The sequence below is a fragment of the Helianthus annuus genome, chromosome 6 (genome assembly GCF_002127325.2).
Source record: "Helianthus annuus cultivar XRQ/B chromosome 6, HanXRQr2.0-SUNRISE, whole genome shotgun sequence".
Classification (NCBI taxonomy): domain Eukaryota; kingdom Viridiplantae; phylum Streptophyta; class Magnoliopsida; order Asterales; family Asteraceae; genus Helianthus; species Helianthus annuus.
The window spans coordinates 4,943,028-4,967,924 of record NC_035438.2 but is presented as its reverse complement, the minus strand read 5'-3'; the positions used below and the strand labels follow the sequence as shown (position 1 = coordinate 4,967,924).

The following is a 24,897-nucleotide window of genomic DNA, read 5'->3' as shown; positions in this document are numbered from 1 at the left end:
AGGCATGAAACCTTTAGACTAAACTGGCAAAATGACCCAAACTATAGGGACTAAAATAACATTTAAATTTTTTAGGTAGTGTTTGGTATGCAGGAATGAGAGGCGGAATGGAATGGGTCATTACGAGGGAATGAAGAAAAGAGTGTTTGGTTGGTTAGTGGAATGGAATCACCCATTTCATAAGGCATTCCATTCCCTTAAAATCATTCCATCCTCCTCCCACGTTTTTTTTTCATTCCATCCCTTCTTGCACCATTCATTAGCATTTAACAAAATCACAACCCACCACCACCCACCCACTGACGCCTATTGCCGCCGCCACCCACCTGCCGCCGTCGCCAACAGCAACCGCAGCCGCCGCTCGCCGCCACCAATCGCTACCACCGTCGCTGCCACCACCAATCGCTGCCGCCACCTCCACCGCCACCAACCACCACCGATGGCCGCCGTCGCCACCCCCGTCACTGCCACCCATCGTCGTCACCATCACCACTCACCGCTAATTTTATTCCTTCGTTTTTCTTGTCTATCAAATAATACACGATAATAATTCATTTTATTCCCACATAGTAACCAAACGAGACTGGAATGGTAATGTTCCATTGCGTTCCCTCGTTCATTTCATTACCTCGTTTGTTCCATCACCCCATACCAAACATGCCCTTGTTAATCTTTCATGATCCACGACCTACTTCTTTTGAAGTTGCCCAATCATTTCTTTTGAAGTTGCCCAACCATTTCCATATTATTCTCTCTAATCAAATTATTGTTTTCTTATTTTCATCAACAATCAAAAAATCAACCAAGAATCATAAAAAATTTGATTACCCTTATTAATTCGTGTAATAGACGTATTTTAACATAGTAATATATAACTCAGAGCTTTTGGTATATTCCATCTTTTAAAATGATATGATGGGTCAATATTTGCTACATAGTTTGAAGTTTTGAAATTTCACTTATCACATTTATCTGGATATAAATAACTAGTTCTATACCCGTCCGGTGGACGAGTATATTAATACTATAATGACAAAAAAAATCTTTGCATTCTAAATATGATAAGTTTGATGACATGTTTATCAAAATATTTTATACTGACCAACGGTAGCCGTGATCCGCTTACTTTGAGCTCAACAAAAGGTTGTTTCACGTATGTTTTTTTTGAACGACTAATTTCTTTAATCCCCTGTCGTCTATGGGACTTGAACCCAAGAGCTTCCCCTTCCCAACCTAGGTGTTTTTTAAAGGCTTTGCCTTTGCCTTTGTCAATGGACCACCACCCCATTGGTGGTTGTTTCACGTATGTATTTGAACTCTTTTGATTGTAACTGGAAATGTGGCTGAAAACAACATAATTTGTCACTGCTTGGGTCAAAATCCAATTACCTCTTACACTGAAATTGGAGTACTTATTGTGGCTTCCCACTTTCCCAGAACTAAACATTGGTGTGGTAAAGGAAGTGAAGGGGATCTTAATTCGGACATCCATTTTCTGCGGTAGCGACACCTCCACTTCTTCAATCACCAGCGGCTTTCCGGCTTCCCAAGCGATGACTTTTAGTCTTCTTCTTACCTCTGATTAGCACATAATTTGAACAAATTGAAAAACCTAAAATCCCTAAACACAACCGCCAATATCATAACAAATATACAGAAAGATGACGTACAAGAGCTGTTATGGCTAGGGGTGTTCAAAATTATCCGTATCCGAAAATCCGATCCGAAATATCCGATATCCGAATCTGAAATATCTGAAAAATCGGATATCCGAATTTCGGATATCCGAATTTTTCGGATTCGGATAGTGATTTTCAAAATTTTCGGATATTTCGGATATCCGAAATATCCGAAAATTTATTTTTCATTTTTTTTCGGATATCCGAATATCCGAAGTATCCGAAAATATCCGAAATATCCGAAAAATATCCGAAAATATCCGGAAACTTATATTCGGATATCCGAAACTATCCAAAATATCCGTTTCCGAATATAAAAAAAATAATAAAAAATAATAATTAAATTAAAAGTTGGATTTTCGGATATCCGATTCACTATCCGAATCCGTATCCGAAATTTCGGATACGGATTCGGATAGTGAAATCTGGTATCCGAAAATTTCGGATATCCGAAATTCGGATATCCGGTTTTGAACACCCCTAGTTATGGCAGATGTCATAAAACCCACGGATTTATGGTTGATTCAATCGTATCGTGGTGGTCAGCATGTCAACCGGTCTCCTGGTTGTCATGATTCACAAAGGACAAACGACGGGCTTGGACCGAATTTGCGTTGATGGTGATGGCTACAACAACTACTGAGAAGAAATATTGTTGGTGATAATATGCTTTGGAGTTTTTAATCGAACTCATGAGATATGGTACACAGTTGCGAGGAAGTAGGAGAAAGAGGGGAACGGGGATGGGTTCGTAACTCTGTTAACTGCTTGTTAACTGCCGCTTCTAGAAGGTTTCAGTGAATTTAAAGGGTTAAGATTTAATGTATGTCAATTGTGTTAATACAATTACATTTTATTTATAAAATTGTATGTCGATTTCTCTTTTTAAGTTATAATTATGGCATATAATACACACCCAATTTAATTTATTACATTAAACATATTGTAAAAAAAATAAAATATAATATAAATGGGTTAAATGGGACAACCCGCCTACCCAATCGGGTTGACATGAACCCGGCCCGTTTAGCTAACCGGGTTGACACAAACTCGCCCCGTTCAGCTAAACGGGTTCGCGGGTTTGACCTCAAACTGACCCGACCCTGTTTGAACTAAACCTAAATCCGTGAATTTCGTGTTAGGTCCGGGTCATGTTTTCGGGTCGTGTCAGAATTTCACACCTCTAATAATTCATATGTTAACACTGCCCTTTTCTATAAATAGGAAATTTACTCTGCAATGGACAATCACAATACAACTTAGGCCATAATTTCGAACCGAACGTTTAAGAATTATTGTATTGATCAAAGTCATAATCTAAGAAAAATACAACTTGGTGAACGAAAGTATGATTGCTCAAACATATCCTACAAATTTTCTTTCAGGTTTGCAAAATGACTGATTAATTAACTGAAAATTGTTATTGAGCACTTATTTGAAGATGTTAATGCTAATGCTGAGTTGATGATGATGATGATGATGATGATGATGATGATGATGATGATGATGATGATGATGAAGAAGATGAAAATCATCATATGGCAAACAAGTTAGTGTTGTTTGTTCTAAGACCTGATTCGATTTTGTTACAGGACACGACACGTTTGTTCCTACGAGCAAGTCCGAAATTCATTCTACCTCGACATGTTTCAAGGAAGGAGACGCTTACTGCTGGTGGTGAGCAAAACAGTCAACGGATCGAGTCTCATCAACCGAAGGTGAAAAAAATCAGTAGTGCGAAACAAAAACCGACCCAAAATGCGAGGAAGAGGAAATCGGAAAGGATACTAAAAAACAAGCTCAAAAAATGTGTTTATGTCAAAGATGGAAGAGGATCAACCGTTGACAACCCGTTGAACTTAGATTAGGTATGATTGAACATTTGAATCCGCGCGGTAGCTTTATGTTCACGTATTAGTATTGTTGTAAGTATGATTTATGAAGTCTTTATCTGCAATGAAACTTGGTAGCTAGCTATTTTGATTGTATTTAACCTAGGCTACCACAAACTCGATTAGTTTTGGTGTTAACTAGACTGGCTAATGAGCATTTACATTAGAATCCTCGTCTTCATCCCTGTAATTTAGCTAAAAACGCTTATATCTCTAGAATTTGTTCACATTTTATAAACCTAGACTACCACAAACGCTTTTAATCAACTATCATATCGGTAAAGATGAATGAAAATATGATGTGATAGCAGACAAAACACGTTTACGAGTGTTTGTAAGATTTTGAGTTGGAAATGGTTTAAGCAATCATGAGGCCGCATTTAACGATAATCATTTTATTCAAAATGCTAATATAATTTATTGAAAGAGTTACAGTCATTAGTTCAGTCACTTGTCCTCAAAAAGAAAAATTAGTCAAAGCTGCATTATATACTTCACAAATACACAATCTATGGACTTTTCGCTATCGAGCTAGCCAGCATCAATGAGAGCACATTACATAAAGCACCAAGATACAAAGGATAATAAAGTATAGTACATAAATAAAGTTACTACACCAATCTTAAATAACATACGAAATAAGGTAACGGAAAACATAAACAAACCAAGTCCAACCGAACAGAAAATACAAACATAAATAAGTTCCAGCGGCTGCAGCAGCAGAATCAACAACCTATACAACAGAGGTTGCAGCATTTCAGTAAGCAAACCGGTATCCTTTAGTCACAAAATCAACATATTAAAACGATTTTTCAGTGTCGTGTAACAGTTGCATGAGATCAGTAAATGATACAAAATCACTAGCCACATAAAGAAAGAATACGAATAATAGACACATGAGAAAAGTAGATTACACCTCAAAATCCCTCATGGAAAATAATCAAATATATAATGGATTATGATCCAAGCATTATTTCTTCTTCTTCTTCTTCTTCCAGTAAGCATATATATAAAATAGGCCCGACAAAGTAGGCAGGTTGGGTGGGTTTGAGTAAAAGATCAAGATTGGTTTAGATCAGGATGAGTATGTTAAAAAAAGGGGTCATGATGGTATGTTAGAATGGGATTAAAAAATTAGTTAATTAATAATAAATTATAAAAAAATAAATTTAAATATAAAAAAGTTAAAAACTTTAAAATAAAAATAAAAAAATATATAATAAGAAAATAAAACATATAAAAAAATATATAAATAAACCTTCTGTTTGATGTCTTTTCTTACTAGCTTAAGTAAAAAAAGACAAGGATAAGGGTATACGCAACTTGATAATGAGCCAAGAAGTCAAACGACTCAAACACATAATAAGTTGCATAATAAACTCACTTGGTGTTAAAAACCAACAAAAATTCTTTCTATACAAAACAAAACCTGTACTCGTGTCCGTACCGTACCTGTGGTATTTTGTACATGCATCGCAGCGTCGGTACCTAGATTTATTGATTTTGGTATTCAGTACTTTCGGTATTGGTACGAGTACGGGTAAAAACGGGTACTGGTACCGAATTTTATGTAGAGCTTTAAAAGTTTTTTTGTCACACCCACAAAATACCACCCATGGGAAACCCTAGTAGGCGTGTGACAAACCAATAACGAGCCACCAATCATATTGAACCAATCACAAGTTGTTAAATAAATCATCAATTATTAATAAAAAGTGCCATCAATAAGTTTAAATGGAAACCAACATGTTCAGCGGAAGCAATTAATAAACCAAGTTAAACCGTTTCGAAACCAATGAATAGCATTAATAATTCAAACACATGAATCCTTCCAGTCGACCCATGACCACTCCAGCTACTCCAGACAGCAAGTTCCCACATCCAAGATACCTAACAACCTGCGAGCATGCAATAAATGTATCAGACAACGCTGGTGAGTTCATAGTTTTATGAAAACGTTGATTACCAAGTGTTTAGTTAATCCATTGAATTTAATTCCGAAAGTAATGTTGATAATACCCCGAATACAAGACGGCTCCTGATTATTTTGCCCTTTCCCCAATGCTCCTATCAAAGCATTGGTCATGACCAGGTCATTAGTTCAACACCCGTCCTCCCAGGAACGGGGTGAGGTTGCCAAACCTAAGTAGTGCTACTAACTAATACCATGTTACCTTCCAGGTAACCAAACAACACGGAGGGACTTTAATGGTGATAGGATGAGTATATTATCCAACATTCCCGTTTTTACCCAAAAGACTTGTCCCTCCCCGGGATACCCACTGACTGTCCCAACCACCGGGACGCATGCTCAAGAGATGAACTCACCTTTGGTTTGCTCGGTAGAATTAATTACACATTTAACACAATGATCAATCAAACCCTATCATATTACACGTAACAATCAGTTCCACATTTACGTAAGTCACATGTTTCAGGAATAGTGCACAAATGTTAGACAAGTTGTACAAGTTGTATCGAGTAGTCAATGTTGTTCATATCTCACACAATATTTGACCTATTGCACGTAACAAACAATAATTATCATTTAACACATTGTAATCATGCATGTCCACAACTCATGGTTCGATTAACAGTTTCCCATAGCCAAATGGCCCAATGACATGTACATCGTCCCAACCAGGAAGTGTGTGGCCTAAAAATGTGAGAGCCCAATAAGCGGTGTAGTCGCAACAAGCGTGGATGACCCGTAAATGGGTGCGGCTCAACACCGCTTGATCTATTTAGAATGTGGCCCATCCCATTGCTCCGGGTGAGTGCACATTTGAGCCCAGCCCATCAGGACTACACGGCTACCCCCAAGTCGCTACAGTGCAGGCCCAGATGCTGTTGGGGTGGGCCTGCTGTTTGTTTGGTCCGATTGACGGTGTGAAGCCCAAGGGTGTTGACATATTACAATTCCACTTCAATTTATACCAAATTAGGTTTACAAAACTATTTCTGGTTATAATTCCATCTCCATCCACACATCAATAATTCCTAACTATCAATTTTATAATACCTCCATGACTAATATCACACATTAACATCACCGAATCACTGTTATAATTTACCAATCAAGCCCTAGTGTTTAAGCATATGATCAAGATTCTAACGATTTAGATACTCACAACCCTAAGTTATCAAGATTATGACATAGAGTATAATTTATGGATTCATCATTTAATCACTATCATCGCTTCATCATGTTAATCGACCCTGACATGAAATTTGTATCATCAGATGAACATCATCACAGCCCCTAATTTCGTGTTTAACCCCTCCCCCTAGCCAATTCTCCCCACTCGATCATTCGATTTAAAACCAATTTATGAAATACTCTAAAACGACTCTAATCATGCATGCTACTAATATTTGTCACAATTATAATCACATATACAACAACGAACATGCAGGAAAACTCAATTTAACTATAAACATGCAAAGTTTATTCCAACTTATAGCTAAGTCAGCACTTCAAACGATCATGGTTACCTTAAAGATCGAACCCGGACAGATTAGAGAGTGAGACGAGAGCGGTGAAACCCGAATACACGACGCTGGCTGAATCGCGGTCGTAGAACACGATTTGGAACTGATGCGACAGGGAATACGGTGGTCACGATGGAGTTGTGGCTGTGAAGATGGGTGAATCAATCAACAAGATATATAACAAAGTTCAAAAGAGGAAACAAACGTTGACCAAATCGTACCTGATCGTGTGATCCGAGAACTAAAGCGACCGAACCGGTGGCGCGAACAGAGGTGTGGTGATAATCAAACAACAACTAGCGGAGAGAATCAAACGATATGCGGAGTTGAATGATGGATCAAAAGCTTAAAACTATATGAAGTAGGCGATAACAAACCCCAGTGTTCGGCTTAATCGTTTGAATGAATTTGAATTCAAAGATAGAGTTTAATATAGATGGATGGATGTGTAGATATAAACCAATGTTGCTGAAGTATAATATAATATATTACTTTCATGGTTTTTTTTTTTTTTTTTTTTTTTGAAACGTAGCACAATATACATACTCAAAAGTTAATTGAATTTAACTAAAAATTAGATATTAGTATTTTTTATAGAAATACAAATATTATTATTGTCCGTGCATCTAAATTATCGAAAATTTAAACTGAGATAGTTAACCGAATTAACCTAAGAATGTGAGGTGTCACATTTTTTGTATTATGTTTTATTTCGTATTATGGTATTTATAGTACTCGTATTGATTTTTACCTATATGGTACCCGTATCGTCTTGGTACTCGTACCAATTTTACCTATTTGGTACTCGTACTATATTGGTACTCATATCAATTTTACCTATTTAGTACTCATACAAGTGCTTAAAAACAAAATAAAAACAAAATGATACGGTATTTGATACCCAATTTTATTCAAATTCAATACCAGTATTTTTGGTAACTATACCAATTCTTTTTCCCAACTCTTTTTCCCTCTTTTCTCTGCATGAGCCCTAGCCGAACATCGGTACTGATACGGGGGCTGTACCAATCCTTTTTCCCAACTCTTTTTCCCTCTTTTCTCTGCATGAGCCCTAGCCGAACATAATCTTCCACACATCCTCCACCATTAAGTTCCTCCTTATTAACACCATCAACCCAACTAACCTACAACCCACCACCTATTGTCTATCCTACACCCACCTCATTTAACCTCCACCACCATAGCCGACGGCCGGCGACCACACACCTCCGATCGAACATAAAATTTCCAAAGTTTCTTCTAATTTCCAGTCTCAAGTCGTGAGCCAGGTATGGAAGCCTTAATTTTTTGTTTGTTTTATGATGTTCGTCATGCTTTGTTCTTGAAAATTTGAAGATTATTAGGTGGGTTAATATGGGGGATTATAGTTAATTATTGAAAAGATGCGTTGAGTAGGGTTAGTATATAAATATTAAGAAAAAAAGAACAATTCTGAAAAATTATAAGAAGTTTGTTGATTTATTTCGAATGCCGGTTTTGGATTATAGATTGAAAATCGAGTAATAAAATATGAGTTTTTTCAAATGTCGGTCGATTCGTTCGTACTCAATCTCCATTCGAACGGATTAACCTAATTAAATGATTTTTAACAAAAAGCTCGATTTTTCTTATGACGGCATTTATTTAAAATTTGTAACCGCGAATGAAATGATATACGGTTACAAGTTTGGTGCTATGTTACTAATTTCTGTAATTTGTTTTGATAGGATGTCCGGCGAGAGTTCAAGTCAAGCTGCGGGGAAGAAAAGAAAGCGAATACGGGATCCGGCCAGTTCGGGTTATTGGCTTGGAGTTGCGATTGAGGGATCTGTGACGTTTTGGAAGGCTTGGAACTAGACGGATGTAGATCAAAAGGAAAATCAGGGGAGTCTGTTCCATTTTGCTTCTCTTTTATTTCTTTTGTTTGTATTTTTGTTTCGGTTTGAGTCGATAGTTGTGTCTTAAATAGTTTCTCGCTCCATTGAGAACAATGAAGGAAATAAGTGTGGGGAGTGGAGACTAACATCTATTTAGTTGTGTCTTAGTATTAGTCGTGTGTCGTGTCGTTTTTGAAATTGTTTTTTTTTTTGTAAAAAGTCAATTTTTTTTTGAAAAAACAGAAAATGTTTCGAGAAAATTTTTGCAATAAATGGAAAATTATAGGTATATCGGATCGTTGGCTTTTGATTACTATATATATATATATATATATATATATATATATATATATATATATATATATATATATATATATATATATATATATATATATATATATATATATATATATATATATATATGAGATAATAAACGGTGGGTCATACGTCTAATTCAGGAGGATATGTGGGTAGGCCCAGCCGGTTGATGAGTTCCTTAGGATTGATATAATATACCTTAAAAATTAGGAGTCTTGTGGGTTCTCACCTAAGGAGCTATAGGAAAACCGAAACTGTGGAAAGTATAAGAGGCACGTCATAAGTAGAAAACTTATAAGTTTTTCCGATTAAATTGGCACACATGTTTCTTTTTATGAAAATAAATCCGAAACAATGTGGCGCCGAAAAAAAGCATTCCATCCATTCATTTGAGCTACATGTAAATAAAAAAGAAAAAAACGAAGCCTATGGTATTAACTACTGGGATGGTGACTCGGGTGGGGTATACCCGCTAGGTGGAGTTAGAAAAATATGTGAAGTTTATGGCATTAACCACTGGGATGGTGACTCGGGTGGGGTATGTCCGCTAAACTGATCATAACCAAAACATGTAAAGCTCGCAACATCATCCATTATCCATCATAAGTTTAATCGGAAATATATAAGAGTTTTTTTATATAAGACGGTAATCTCATAAGCTTAAAGTGGGATTAGGTGGCGTTGTAGTCTTTTGAGTGTGAGATCCATAGATAACTATAATTACTTGAACTTAATGAATCGTGAATAAGGGCTCGAAAACTGGCGGTTGGGTTTAAGTGGATTGTATACCTGCAATCTTGGTTAACGTGTGATTTGATTTGTTAATAAATTAATTGAATATATTAAATGCCAATGTTTCTGATTAATGGTTCTACGTTTAGTTACCATATGTATAAGAGAATTCGAAATACACAGTTTATAATGTTTAGATGGCGGGTCTAAGAGAATTCAAACCGTCCACTTTGAAAAAAAAAGTTGGATTTTTCTTTCTAAACCATCAAAAACTTGTTTCTTTACCACCACTAAAACTTGTAAAAACATTACTAATGAAATATCTCTCTAATATTGCCAAAACTAAATTTAAGACAAAAATCTAAGAGTTAACTTCCAGTGTATTAAGAGTTATACTTAAATCAGCAAGAGAGATGTTAAGAATTGTAATTGGAGGATCTTTATTTCTGTCGTGTAGTTTCTCTTCAAATACGCCTCTAACTCAACATTTCCAATTCAAGGTATTTTCAGAGAGAGAAACGCCGGAATCCATGGCACTTTTTCTCTTCCGCAAGTATGCAGCGACAAAATGTAAGCTTTTAGCTGCCATTGAGCTCATTTTGTTTGCTATTACGTTTACGTAGGCTTCTAGCTGCGATTGAGCTCATATTATTTGCTATTACGTTTACGTAGGTATTATGTAGCTAGGATTGTAGTTGCGATTACGTAGGTATTAGGTAGCTAGGTTTGTAGTTGCGATTCAATTCATATTGATCGTAAGTATTATGTATGATTGTGTGTGTGTATAATGTGATGTAGGCTTGCGTCTGGTCTGGTTGATATTAGCTAGGTTATAAGATTTTCTGATTACTTTTTTTTGTCATGATATTCTAATATATATAAGTTTTAGAGTTAAGAGTGGAACATAGTTGTTAATGGCGTTACACTAGAATTTTTTTTATTTTTTATATGTATATTATATAAAAATACATAATTATATATGCTATTTTACATGTAGAGTTAAGAGGTGCCGCTATTCTAGCTATCCATCGCTACAACCCTGGTAGCGACATTATAGCGCGCTACAGTGATCGCTATTGACAACTATGGAGTGGAAGTAAAAAAACGCTGCATGATCAATGAGCGGATGGAAGCGACACTATACCTATATGTTTGGCCCTTTTTAATGAAACAATGCTGATGTTCTAAAAAATCAGTAGAAACTAATCTTGTTATTCTCCATGATGTATAGTAAGGGAAGCATATGTAAAAGCATACTCGACTGCCTGCTCCCGCATACCCGAAACTTCTAGTTGGATGTCTCAAGGAGTAATCACCCCCATTAGGAACCAGATGAACACGAGTACGTCGTACTAAACTATTGTTAGTTATATAATATGAGATGGAACTGAAGTCTATATTAGTTGGTTAAACATAGATAGGTGTTGTTCTGTTGCTTTTATCACAACTAGATTGAATAGTTTTGTAACTCTTGGGTTTCCAATGGTGTTGTAATTTGTTTGGTTTTGTGGGGCATACGCCCCTCATTGCTCAATACGCCTCAAAATGACCCCCCTCAATACGCCCCTCATAGCTCTATACGTTTGAAAATGGTCCCTACCATCTAATTAATGCCAATCATTGGGTGTTAGCCAATGATTACCCAATGATTGGGATGTACATATGGCACTTTATTTTAGTTGATGAGATTTTTGTATGAGGAAGTTGTGAAATATCTATATAAGAAAATTATTTTTTATAAAATGTTGTTATAAAAATGTGTTAATATTATAAAACTTCATATTTTTATGAAATGATGTATATTTTTAATAAAAAATGTGCATATGTTTTTTGATTAAGTATTATTATTAAAAACTTCATATTTATATTTTTTATGAAATGAATTGTGTATATTATAAAACGTCAATTTTTTATAAGTATTATTAAATGTCAATTTTTTTATAAAGCGAATTGTATATATTATAATAAAGTTTTTGATTTATGAATTAGAGTTAAATGCCATTTTAGTCCCTATGGTTTGGATGATTTTGCCAGTTTAGTCCAAAGGTTTCATTTTTAACCTGTGGGTCCAAAAAGGTTTCACAGTTGCCATTTTGGTCCACTGGGTTAACTTCATCTATTTTTTTTGTTAACAAGAAGGCCAATTCGGTAATTTTGTATGTCATTTTGTTAACTAAAAGGGCAATTCAGCCATATAAAATGACCGAATTGGTCTTCTCGTTAACATAAAAAATGGGTTGAGTTAACCCAGTGGACTAAAATGGCAACGAAGAAATCTTTTTGGACTCACAAGTTAAAAATGAAACCTTTGGACTAAACTGGCAAAATGACCAAACCACAGGGACTAAAATGACATTTAACTCTATGAATTATTATTATGTCTTTAATTGTCAAATTTTTATTAAATGAGTATTATTTAATATTAATAATGAGTATTAATATGTCTTTAATTTTCAAACTTGTAAATGTCAAATTTTATTAAATGGTTATATTATAACGTTGTAGATAGTACTCAGTAACACAATAATATAGGTGATTGTGGATTTTGGCTGATTGTAGATTAAACGTACATACCTGGTAACTTCAAGTCCGTAACAACTTGTAACAACTTCTGATCTTCTTTGACGTATGGTACTGTATCAACTTTTGTCCTTCATGTCTCCTTATGAGTTCTGAGTTATAGAAATTCTAAATTAGGTTAAGATGATCTATAATATATACGCAATAGGGATTTGTGTTAAATTATATTAAAGCTCATGACCGCTGTTAATAAAGAAATAAATAAATACGACATAATTTAATCAGAGACCAAAAATCGCCTAGGCGCCAAAATCTACCGCTTTTGATAACTATGATTTTTATAAATACAGGTTGAGAACGATTACGCTTCATTTGGGGATGATATTGGGATCGTCACCTGCAATGCACTTTATGATGGAGTTCTTAGTGGTAAATACAGTAGAGATATCCCCCCGGTTCTCGGCTCGATCGTCGCGGCATCGGTTTAAAGGTGACGTTTGAATATTACACAAAAATTTTGGTATCTTTATTCATTCGTGTACTGAATTAATTGGTATGTTCAATTCAGAACTTTGGCTCTCCTACCGAAATTCGGAAGCTGGTTGATCATCTGAGAACAGCCGGAAGGGGTATGAAAGTAGCGGGTGCTGCGGAAGTTGCTGTTGGTTATTGCTTGGCTAACCGGAGGGTTTCTTCGGTGATCATAGGAGCATCCACTCTGATGCAAGCTGAAAGAAGCCTTCATGCAATCGAAACATACCGTAACATCAATTTGCCGGAAACTAAAACAATTGCCTCGGAGATTTCCATTTGGTAGTAGTATGGGTTTCATATTATACAACTGGGCTTAAAATGTTTAGGTTTGAAAAAAATTGGTTTGCAATATATGAATTTGGGGCATGAAGTTTCTTTAACCAATTGTTCACTAAGTGTTTCAGATTGACTTTGAGATGTCAATGTTGACACATATGTGGTCAGGTCACACGAAAGTTGCTTTAGTAAAATAAGCCAAAGTTAACCAACATTAGATCAAGTTTATAATCTAGTTAAGAAAGACCGACGCACCTGAAATTCTAACGTTTTTGTTGAAAATCTCCGGCGAATTTTGCTCTGAACGGAAATATCCATCGGACTTCTGGTCTGGAATGTGGTTCTGAATGAAAATCTCTGGCGGTTTTTTGGGTATGGATGAAGATTGTGAGAGAGAGAGAGAGAGAGTTTGTATTTTTCTTTTTGAATTTTTGTTAAGTCTGATATCAATGTAGGTAGGTTATAGGGGGGTTTAGTGTAATGATGAAGCAGATTGAGGGATTCTTATAACACGCAGACATTTGTTTGTTTGAAAGAAATAAGTGTAAGAGTGTTCCCATTTTACCCTTTACGTACATGATTTATATTTAAATAGTGAGAGAAAGGGAGAAAAAGCCACAGATATCCAAAATTTAATCTTAGCCATCCATGCATTATAATCAATGGCTATTATTGGGTTTTTAGGGTTTCTTTAACTCAAGGGGGTTTTCAACTTATCCTTGCCCTATATATATATATATATATATATATATATATATATATATATATATATATATATATATATATATATATATATATATATATAGGGGAAAGTTCATTTGAGAAGAAAATTTAATTGAGAAGAAAAAGAACAAAGGGTAATTTTGTAAAACATTAAATAGTTTTTTCACTTATCTCATTTATTATCATTTTTAACTAATTAATTAGTCATAAAGACTATTATCCTCCACACTAAATTTTTTTGCCTACACACATCAAAAGTTATCCTACATATTTCGAAATTTATCCTACACGTTGTAATTTATCCCACACAACTCGTAATTTATCCTATACTTTAAATTATTTTATTTTATTTTTTTTGAAAAATATATATGTTGAAGATAAGTTACAAAAAAATTAATTTAGTTACCTATTAAAGAGGAAGACTACAAATTAATGACCTATGTAGATTTACCAATGTACCGTTAGAGTAACATTAAATACTTGTATTAAATAAAGTAAAATAAAGCATTCTTATTGGTTAATTTTCTTCTTTTTTTTTCTTACAAAAAGTTTCTTCTCATTTAAACTCTCCACTATATATATATATATATATATAGGATTAGGTTCGAACGTGAACAAAATCCCAAGAGTGAACTGCGTTAACTTATCTGGGCCCTTGATTTTTATAATCTTGAGATTAAATTGAGTGGCATGATGGTAATTATTTGGTTAATTTTTTCCATTTAATTAAATACAAAAAGGGTATATGTGTAATTTCCTTTTTGCATTGATTGCATAAATCTCGTTTCTCTCTCTCAAATCATCATAGTCAAACTTTAATCCCCAACTTTCTCTCTCACCTTCATCTGAGATATCAAACAAACTTTCTTCAACATTTTTTTTCTCTCACATTTACAGCCGGCATCAAAGAAAAGGAAGGAAACGGAAAAAAAAAGGGGATGAAGATCAGCGGACAATCTTCATCGAGGAAGGGACGAAAATCGCCGTCGCCGTTATGCCGCTGTCGCCGTTCGTCGGTGGTCCGATGGTTAACAACAGATCCATTCATCATCAATACAACCAGTTCGTCAACAACAGATCCATTCATCAACAACAGATCCATTCATCAATACAACCATGGTGGTGCACAATGGCACCCACGACGATCGGCCATGGTGGTGCACGACAGCAGCCACGGTGGTATTCGGAAGAAGATGATTATTGATCATAATTTTGTGTTCTATTGCATTAATCGATCTTCACTCGAGGTATAAACCATTTTAGATGTTTCTAACCTAAGTTTGTTTATTAAATGTGTTTAGTTTGAGTAATTTTAAAAGTTAAATGTCTTGTTTGCATCTGTGTTCTTTTATTTATGAATATATGGATGAAGTTATAGATAAGGGTTTTTGGTCAATTTTTTTCATCGTTGCATTTTTTTGTTCAAAATGGGTCTTTTTTGTTCAACTGGGGTTTAACATCCTTACAAATATAGGTTTTTTTTTTATCACTTAATGAGACACTTTCAAAGATCATAATTTTCTGCTTCATGGGGCTATTCAGATTCTACAAAACAAATGCTTTAGAGTTTAATTTGTTTTTAATTTAGTGATATGCATTTTGTATAATCATTTGTTACTTTTATGGTGGTTTTTTATTATACCTTTATGCTTTACGAGGTTCTTGAATTGGGCTATGAAGACAGCAACAACAATGGATTTAAGCTTCAGTTTTGTTTGGCCGAGGGTCTTCATAAGCTTCGATTTTGTTCAATTTTTTGAATTTGCTATGTTTTTAATGCGATGTATACATGTGTATTCTGATTTTGCTTTGTTTTTAATGCGATGTACACATGTGTATTCTGAGTTTGCTTTGTTTTTAATGCGATGTACACATGTGTATTCTGATTGACTTGATCAGATGTTATTCGTATGCTTATGTACACATGTGTATTCTGATTTTACTCTGTTTTTAATGCGATGTACACATGTGTATAGCGTCTATTTTTGTGATATCTCAGAAGTTTTTGTGTATTGAATGTGTAAAGTTGTTAATGTACACATGTGTATAGTTGTTCTATTATAGGAGATGTCGTTAACGAGAAAAGTGGAGATGGAAGGTCGATAAGGATGATTCACGTATGAGGTCGATAAGGATGATTCACATATGTTTGTTTGCTTGGTCGATAAGGATGATTCAGCGTACAACATGGCGAATAGTTGTAAAAGATTATGTTTTTTGTTTTTTCGATTATGTTGGGTTTATTGTTTTTACGAAACTGGAACTTGTAATTATATGTTTTTTGTTTGGTTTGGAAAATATTATGGAACTTGTAATTTGTTAAATATAAAATAGTTTTACAGGTATTGTTTCTATGTATGTATTATGTAGCTGTAGCTAATTACACATATGTATGATGCTGAGTACATATGTGTACTGTTCTATTTATAGCCAAGTACACATGTGTATACCGTTGAAATACGAAGGTTATGTGGATCTTAAAAATCAAAATTTGAATTCTGGTGATGAAATTTGAAATAAAAATTAAAATTGAAATCTGGTGATTTGTTGTTTGTTTTGATAGTTATCTTATTAATAAATAAAACATAATGTGGATAATGAATTTAAAATAGGAAAGCTGTAACTTAATTCAATTATTAAAATAATGATTTAAATCTAATTTTTTATATAATTACAATCCTACCCTTAACAAATAAAAAGGAAATCAAGGGTCCAGATCTGTTCACGCAGTTCTTGGAAGGTTGTTCATGCTGGAACCCTACTCTATATATATATATATATATATATATATATATATGTGTGTGTGTGTGTGTGTGTGTGTGTGTGTGTGTGTACATAGAGAGAGTGGGGATCCTATGGAAAGTGTGTTTTTCCTAGAAAGTCTAGGAAGCGATCTGGGCCATCCAATGGGTGTGTTTAATGGTTGAGATCATCTTGGTGGCATTTTGGTAATATGTGTTTCTTAAAAATAGGATTACTTAATTAATCAGGGGTAGGTATGTCATTTAGCATGTTTTAAATATGAAAATAATTGTCATTCCATAACCACCCCACATCTCATGCGATTTTCTCTCTCTCTCTCTCTCTCTCTCTCTCTTCTTTCTATCCTTGATGAAGAAACACATCAAGAAAACAAATCGTATTAATCTGCTTGCTGTTAAAACACAGCGTCAAGAAATCCTCCAGCATTACCAGCATGGATGATAAAACACAGCGTATGAATCTGCTTGCTGTTAAAACACAACTGTATGAATCTGAATGCTAAAACACAACTGTATGAATCTGCTTGCTGTTAAAACACAACTGTATGAATCTGAATGCTAAAACACAACTGTATGAATCTGCTTGCTGTTAAAACACAACTGTATGAATCTGCTTGCTGTTAAAACACAACTGTATGAATCTGCTTGCTGTTAAAACACAACTGTATGAATCTGAATGCTAAAACACAACTATATGAATATGCTTGCTGTTAAAAGACAACTGTATGAATCAAAATGCTAAAACACAACTGTATGAATCTGCTTGCTGTTAAAACACAACTGTATGAATCTGCTTGCTGTTAAAACACAACTGTATGAGTCTGTTTGCTGTTAAAACACAACTGTATGAATCTGTTTGCTGTTAAAACACAAATGTATGAATTAGAATGCTACAACACAACTGTATGAATCTGCTTGCTGTTAAAACACAACTGTATGAATCTGAATGCTAAAACACAACTGTATGAATCTGCTTGCTCCTAAAACACAACTGTATTATTTTGCTTGCTGTTAAAACACATCGTCAAGAAAACGAAGATGATACGAACAATATTTGAATGGTGAAGATGAACTCGAAGATGGTGGAGATGGAGAAGTTGTAACGCCCTGCGTTTTCAAACATCCTACATTTAGAAACCTTACGTGAAATTCTATCTTTGGAAATCTTGTGTTCTTATAACCATTCTTTCATCGTAATCGTTGTAAAATACGGAACTTGCTTCGTAAATAAAACTTGTACATTACACTTTTTACCTAGTTAAATCATGTTTTATTTCATATTTTACCTTGTTACAAGTTAGGGGAAACATTGTTGCATATTATTACACAACTTAATTAACAAAATTACTCATTATAATGTTTTTTAAAAAAAAAAAAAATATGGCAGCCCAATTCAGCAAAATTCAGCCCTATATAGTTGGGTTTTGTGGGCTAGTTTCAAGGTGTAACCCCTTCTAAACACTCAAATCATCCATTTTCACTCAAATCATATACACGAGATTCTTAATCATGTCTTTACCGTTTTACTACACGAATTTCCAAAACTTACGAAATGCTACCTATCAATTTAATCGGTCTAATGAATCTCTTGCCCATGAACTTCACATCTGATTTATTAACTGAAACACGTTCACATTATATCATCATACTAGAGACTTCCACTCTTAATCGAAATCAAACTAACCTTTCTCAATCACTTATAAGACCTCATAGATGTTATATGACCGTTTACCAAATACTCTTTCCAACATCAATAAATCCTTTGTTAAAATTATTTTTAAACAATCACTAAGTTCTTTTACTAAATTTCTTTTCTAAGGGTCGACGTTTTCACAAGAACTTTCAAAGTCCAAATTTTCATGTTTTGATGCAAATGAAACAAACCCGTTATTTAAAAAAAAAAAAAAAAACCTTCTCTACAACGCTTAACTCGTCATCCAAATTTCAAAACAAGTGGGCTAGAAGACTTCATGGGGACCGACAATTTTTAACATACGTGAACTCCTTTTTTTAAACAAAAGTAGCATTTCAATCATTACAAAATACGTTAAGCATGACCAATGAGTACTTTATGTTCCTTTACATATACAAACTATATTCTACCTTTCAAACCAAGCTCAATCTAATTTTGATTCGACAAACTCAACGTTTTGTTTAAACAACTATACATGCACATCATCATACACATTTTAGTCGATATCTCGCGATAACATCATTTATATCGTTCGTATCTACATACTTAACCTTTTTTTTTCTCTACAATGTCTCAACGTACACCATATACGCAATATTTATTTTTCATACCTACACCTATGTTCATACGTTTTATGCTTGTACTCATACGCATACTACTTATACGTTTTACGCTTCTGCTTGTACACATACTACTTACACGTTTTATGTTTATGCTCATACATACATGCGTATTCATACTTAAACTTATGCTCATACTTTCATCCTTACTCATGATTCGTACATTCGTACCTATACGCGAGCGTAATCCGAGGGATTCGCTTACGTGGGTCCCATACATGCTTAAACATAAACATGCTTACATACGACATTCTTCTACGTACACATTCTTATTTTCAAATTCATGTATACCTTGATTCATACATAACTAGTACAAGCTATGTGGATCATGCGACAATCAGTATAATCGCGGGTGCACACGGGATTATAGTGATAGGCGTATGAGAACCATAGAGTGTACTACTGTGTATGGTAAGACACGGAACGTAACATGACCCCAAGTAACGAAACGGACGTAATGTGGTTAAAACATGGTGGATACGCCGCTGGTACTTCCTATATATAAGTGTTTTCACCATGTTACCAAACTTTCGTAAAACGTGCCATGAGAAATTCAGTGTGTTGCAGACCTTTTGGACCTAATACAACTTCACGCAACTCACAAACGCATTATATCCGATTATTCATGACGAGACTTCATCCTTAACACACTACGTTCATCTATCCAACACTTATGCTATTCACATACTTGTACTCTTTAAGAGTCATTCGTTCATTCTATACTCGTATTATTTTATACAAAACTCGTGCGCAATCCAGCTTGTTTAAACATTTGAGTCCTAACTTACCTCGTTACCTATAAAATAGCCTCCCTATTCTTGATTCTTGTGAAACTATACTTAGTATACCTCTATTGCTTTATTTAAAGTAACAAACCTTTTCGTTCCTCTCAATAAACAGGTTTTACGAAAGTATGATTTTTTTATACTATCCTTAAAAACTTCCCTTTGCAAATCTACCTTGACGTTCTCCAAAATTTGGTACTTTTCAAAACTTTCAAACTTCCCAAGTTTCAATTCTTAATGATCACCTTTATGCCAAAAACTCTTTCAAGCCTTCCTCTTGAATAAATTTCGGGACGAAATTTCCTAAAGGAGGGGAGACTGTAACGCCCTGCGTTTTCAAACATCCTACATTTAGAAACCTTACGTGAAATTCTATCTTTGGAAATCTTGTGTTCTTATAACCATTCTTTCATCGTAATCGTTGTAAAATACGGAACTTGCTTCGTAAATAAAACTTGTACATTACACTTTTTACCTAGTTAAATCATGTTTTATTTCATATTTTACCTTGTTACAAGTTAGGGGAAACATTGTTGCATATTATTACACAACTTAAGTAACAAAATTACTCATTATAATGTTTTAAAAAAAAAAAATATATGGCAGCCCAATTCAGCAAAATTCAGCCCCATATAGTTGGGTTTTGTGGGCTAGTTTCAAGGTGTAACCCCTTCTAAACACTTCCAAAGCCCAACCCATTGAAACCCTAATCCTTCCCCCTATAAATACCACTTATAACCAGCCTCCCTACCACTTTTGCAACCCTAAAAACTCACAAAACATCCACCAAACCGTAGCTGAAAGCAAGGGTTCGAGTAGATTGACACCCCTTCACGAAAATGAGCATAACTCACTCAATTCTTATCCGATTCACTCGATTCTTTTTCCTACTTGCTTGTATAATCATGGGGTTCGATTCCTAGACTTCTCCTTGGAGAAATCAGACCTGGAAATGCCCCGAAATAGTCCATAAACTTTCTGTTTGTTTTTATGTTCATCAAAAACTTGTTTAAACCTATGCAACTTGTGTCTAACACATCTCATACCTATGTCCTAATGCTTACAACTTATCCCATGGTTGGTTAAGCTTAAAAACAAGGTTGAGACATTTAAAATCAGAGGATTAAACCTCATAAACTTGGTGTTTTGTTTAGGGTTTTTAACCCACAAGTCATGTCAAACTTTGTCTTTGATACATGAGTGATTATGGAACAACTTGGGTTGTCCAAACATACAATCCTCACATGATTTGATGATTTCTCTTAGTTAGTGTGTATATTTCTTATTCTTTATTGTATGTTCATGACCCTCCTTGGTTGTTTTTTTTACATCAAGTGTAGTGGTGAACACATAGAGGTGCCTAAATGGAAGACTTGATCTTCCTACCTCCTACATGACTTCTATGACATTTAGAGGTACCAAAATGAAGATTTTAATCTTCTACCTCATGCTTGAACTATTGGACATATATTATATAACCTAAATATATTATTCGAATAATCGAATCTTTGATGATGAACTAGTGTTCATATGTCGGGGTACTAGATTACATCATCCTAGACTATGATAACTTGTCACGATTCTAATGGAACCTTGTTCCATGAAAACATCTAAACTCCTTCGAGTTTCCTAGTGTCAAGAACAAGCATCATATGTACTAAATGATTATTTTCCATGTTATTCTCATATCTTATTTTTATGTTGTTTTGAACACCGAATCTCGACTCTAAACATACTTGAACCTTAACCCTTATACATTCGGACTCTAAATCTCTACTCGTCAACAATTGGATAATCGGAAAACATATTCAAACTTTGTGAGTATACTCGTACTTTTCCCCTTTTTACTTTTACTACTTTTGGGGTGTAACATGTTTACCTATTGAAACTTACACATGAACTTTTGTCTAAACACATGAACATTCCTATAACATGCTTGTATATGTGATGACTTGATACTTTAAATTTGGGTGATTCTTATGTGTTGAACTTATCATTAACTTCGTACGAGCCAAACCTTGACATATGTAGCGCTATAGGATTAACGACCCGCCTCTACTGAAACTTTGGTTATGTCATGAGCAAGTTGCGTTTTCTTGGTTTGATATGTTAGACACATGCCATGTTTAAATGTTTATCTTGAATCACATGCTTGCTATGAGGAATTGTTCAAACTTATCTTTTGCTATGTACGTATCAAACTTGTATACTCGCCTTTGCTTTTGCATTGAACTTTATTTTAAACATGTTACAGGTTGAGGACGATGATGCTATGAAATGAAGTAGCGTTGATGCCTAGATACACATATAGACGTTAGGGTTTAAAATGTTGTATCAAAATTTTGATATGTTATCATGTTGTTTTGTTAAACTTGTCGTATTTGAATTTCTTGTAACGTTGACTATTTGAAGTTATGAAATGAAATGAAATTTGGATTTTCTAAATATTGTCACAAATAGCGTTATGATGTCTCTAGCAATCTTCACACTTCGTCTCATCCCGATGTTTCCGCCATTGGTTGGGGTGTGACAGATTGGTATCAGAGCCATAACTATAGGGAATTAGGAAAAGTAGGAATGCTTTAGCCTAGTCTATAGTTTTAGAACCTTATTCGTATGCTTTGCTTGGACTACTACATGATACTTTATTTGTTACTTATTTATGCTCTTTTAAACATGTATGTTACTCATGTGTAATATTCGACATGTTATTCTTACGCATTAATGCTTGTTTTATTATGTGTTAACACTTGTTTCGTTGTTCGATTCTTTATGTGTTATTCTTGACATATTTCTCTATGTGTTAATACTTGTTTTATTTCATTATTTAAGTATCATCCTTGATATGCTTTCTTATGTGTTTATACTTGTTTGTGTATCTCCTTCGACATACACTTCCCTCATGCATTTTACTCGATTATTCTAAATCCGACAACACTCATATTGTACAAATGAGACGAATTCACCAAAATAGGCGTGAAACCCACAATTTGGTGAACGACTCTCAATCTACCTATTCTTTTTTTTTACACGAGATATCGCGATTAAGCTAGGAGTGAAATCCACATCTTAATGGTAAATCTCAAATTTCAAGTTCTAGTGGACCCTCGTCAACACGTCGAAATTAAATTTTGACCCGACGGGTACCAACCACACTTAGGATACGAAATCGTCAAGTTAGGGGTGAAACCCGCACCTTGTCGACTAGTTCCACTCCTTGGCATTTTTTCATAAATCCCGCCAAGTCTCGAAATTTCGATTGATTTGGGACATGTAGTAACCGGAAGGGTAAATACCGTTAACCGACTTGTCGGCGAGAGTATTTTACCTATTAGGCCAAAACATGCTCCTCAAATTCAAAAGACTTTTCGACCACTTTGGTTAGTCAAAGTTCCGTTTTGGAACACTCCAAACTTTGGTCAAACATGTGTTTCTATTGTTCATTTTATACGATGCAATCTTTCAACCTCGAGTTTACCTTTGATTTCTCTTTTCACACGCACAACATATCGAACCTTTTCGATACACTTATATACGCATGATTTTCATATAATTTAAATTCATATTCCTTGTAACAACTAGTGGAGATGTATCATCGAGATTGGAGTGACTTCCTTACCTTGACGATTGACTCCACCCCTCTTCCCTTAAAACGACTTCACCAACGAGTTAGGGGTGATTCCCTTACTTAGGTGACCGTTACCCAAAACTTATCTTTCAAAATATTTTATTATGCAAACCCGATCATGTTTTATACCTAAATCATTTATCATTATTCAAAATACCTACTTATACCGATTTCAAAATACATTGTTTATCAAACGTACTTCTTATTCTACCATCCATTTTCACTCAAATCATATACACGAGATTCTTAATCATGTCTTTACCGTTTTACTACACGAATTTCCAAACCTTACGAAATGCTACCTATCAATTTAATCGGTCTAATGAATCTCTTGCCCATGAACTTCACATCTGATTTGTTAACTGAAACACGTTCACATTATATCATCATACTAGAGACTTCCACTCTTAATCGAAATCAAACTAACCTTTCTCAATCACTTATAAGACCTCATAGATGTTATATGACCGTTTACCAAATACTCTTTCCAACATCAATAAATCCTTTGTTAAAATTATTTTTAAACAATCACTAAGTTCTTTTACTAAATTTCTTTTCTAAGGGTCGACGTTTTCACAAGAACTTTCAAAGTCCAAATTTTCATGTTTTGATGCAAATGAAACAAACCCGTTATTTAAAAAAAAAAAAAAAAAAAAAAAAAAAAAACCTTCTCTACAACGCTTAACTCGTCATCCAAATTTCAAAACACGTGGGCTAGAAGACTTCATGGGGACCGACAATTTTTAACATACGTGAACTCCTTTTTTTAAACAAAAGTAGCATTTCAATCATTACAAAATACGTTAAGCATGACCAATGAGTACTTTATGTTCCTTTACATATACAAACTATATTCTACCTTTCAAACCAAGCTCAATCTAATTTTGATTCGACAAACTCAACGTTTTGTTTAAACAACTATACATGCACATCATCATACACATTTTAGTCGATATCTCGCGATAACATCATTTATATCGTTCGTATCTACATACTTAACCTTTTTTTTTCTCTACAATGTCTCAACGTACACCATATACGCAATATTTATTTTTCATACCTACACCTATGTTCATACGTTTTATGCTTGTACTCATACGCATACTACTTATACGTTTTACGCTTCTGCTTGTACACATACTACTTACACGTTTTATGTTTATGCTCATACATATTCATACTTAAACTTATGCTCATACTTTCATCCTTACTCATGATTCGTACATTCGTACCTATACGCGAGCGTAATCCGAGGGATTCGCTTACGTGGGTCCCATACATGCTTAAACATAAACATGCTTACATACGACATTCTTCTACGTACACATTCTTATTTTTAAATTCATGTATACCTTGATTCATACAT

General features: G+C 34.5%; 1 protein-coding gene and 1 long non-coding RNA gene across 2 annotated transcripts in view; both read left to right on the top strand.

Moving 5' to 3' along the window:
* Window positions 1-3,656, top strand: part of LOC110864468 (KAT8 regulatory NSL complex subunit 3) — a 50,301-nt gene extending 46,645 nt beyond the window's left edge. Inside the window, exon 7 of the mRNA XM_022113539.2 lies at window positions 3,272-3,656. Within this exon, the coding sequence (XP_021969231.1) occupies window positions 3,272-3,547 (276 nt within the window). The 3' untranslated portion in view covers window positions 3,548-3,656. The remainder of the gene's footprint in view (window positions 1-3,271) is intronic.
* Window positions 3,657-12,866: 9,210 nt separating this feature from the next.
* LOC110945180 lies at window positions 12,867-13,424 on the top strand. The gene is made up of 2 exons (XR_002549287.2): window positions 12,867-13,000; window positions 13,079-13,424. It is a non-coding gene; the product is annotated as an uncharacterized LOC110945180 (long non-coding RNA).
* Window positions 13,425-24,897: the final 11,473 nt, after the last annotated feature.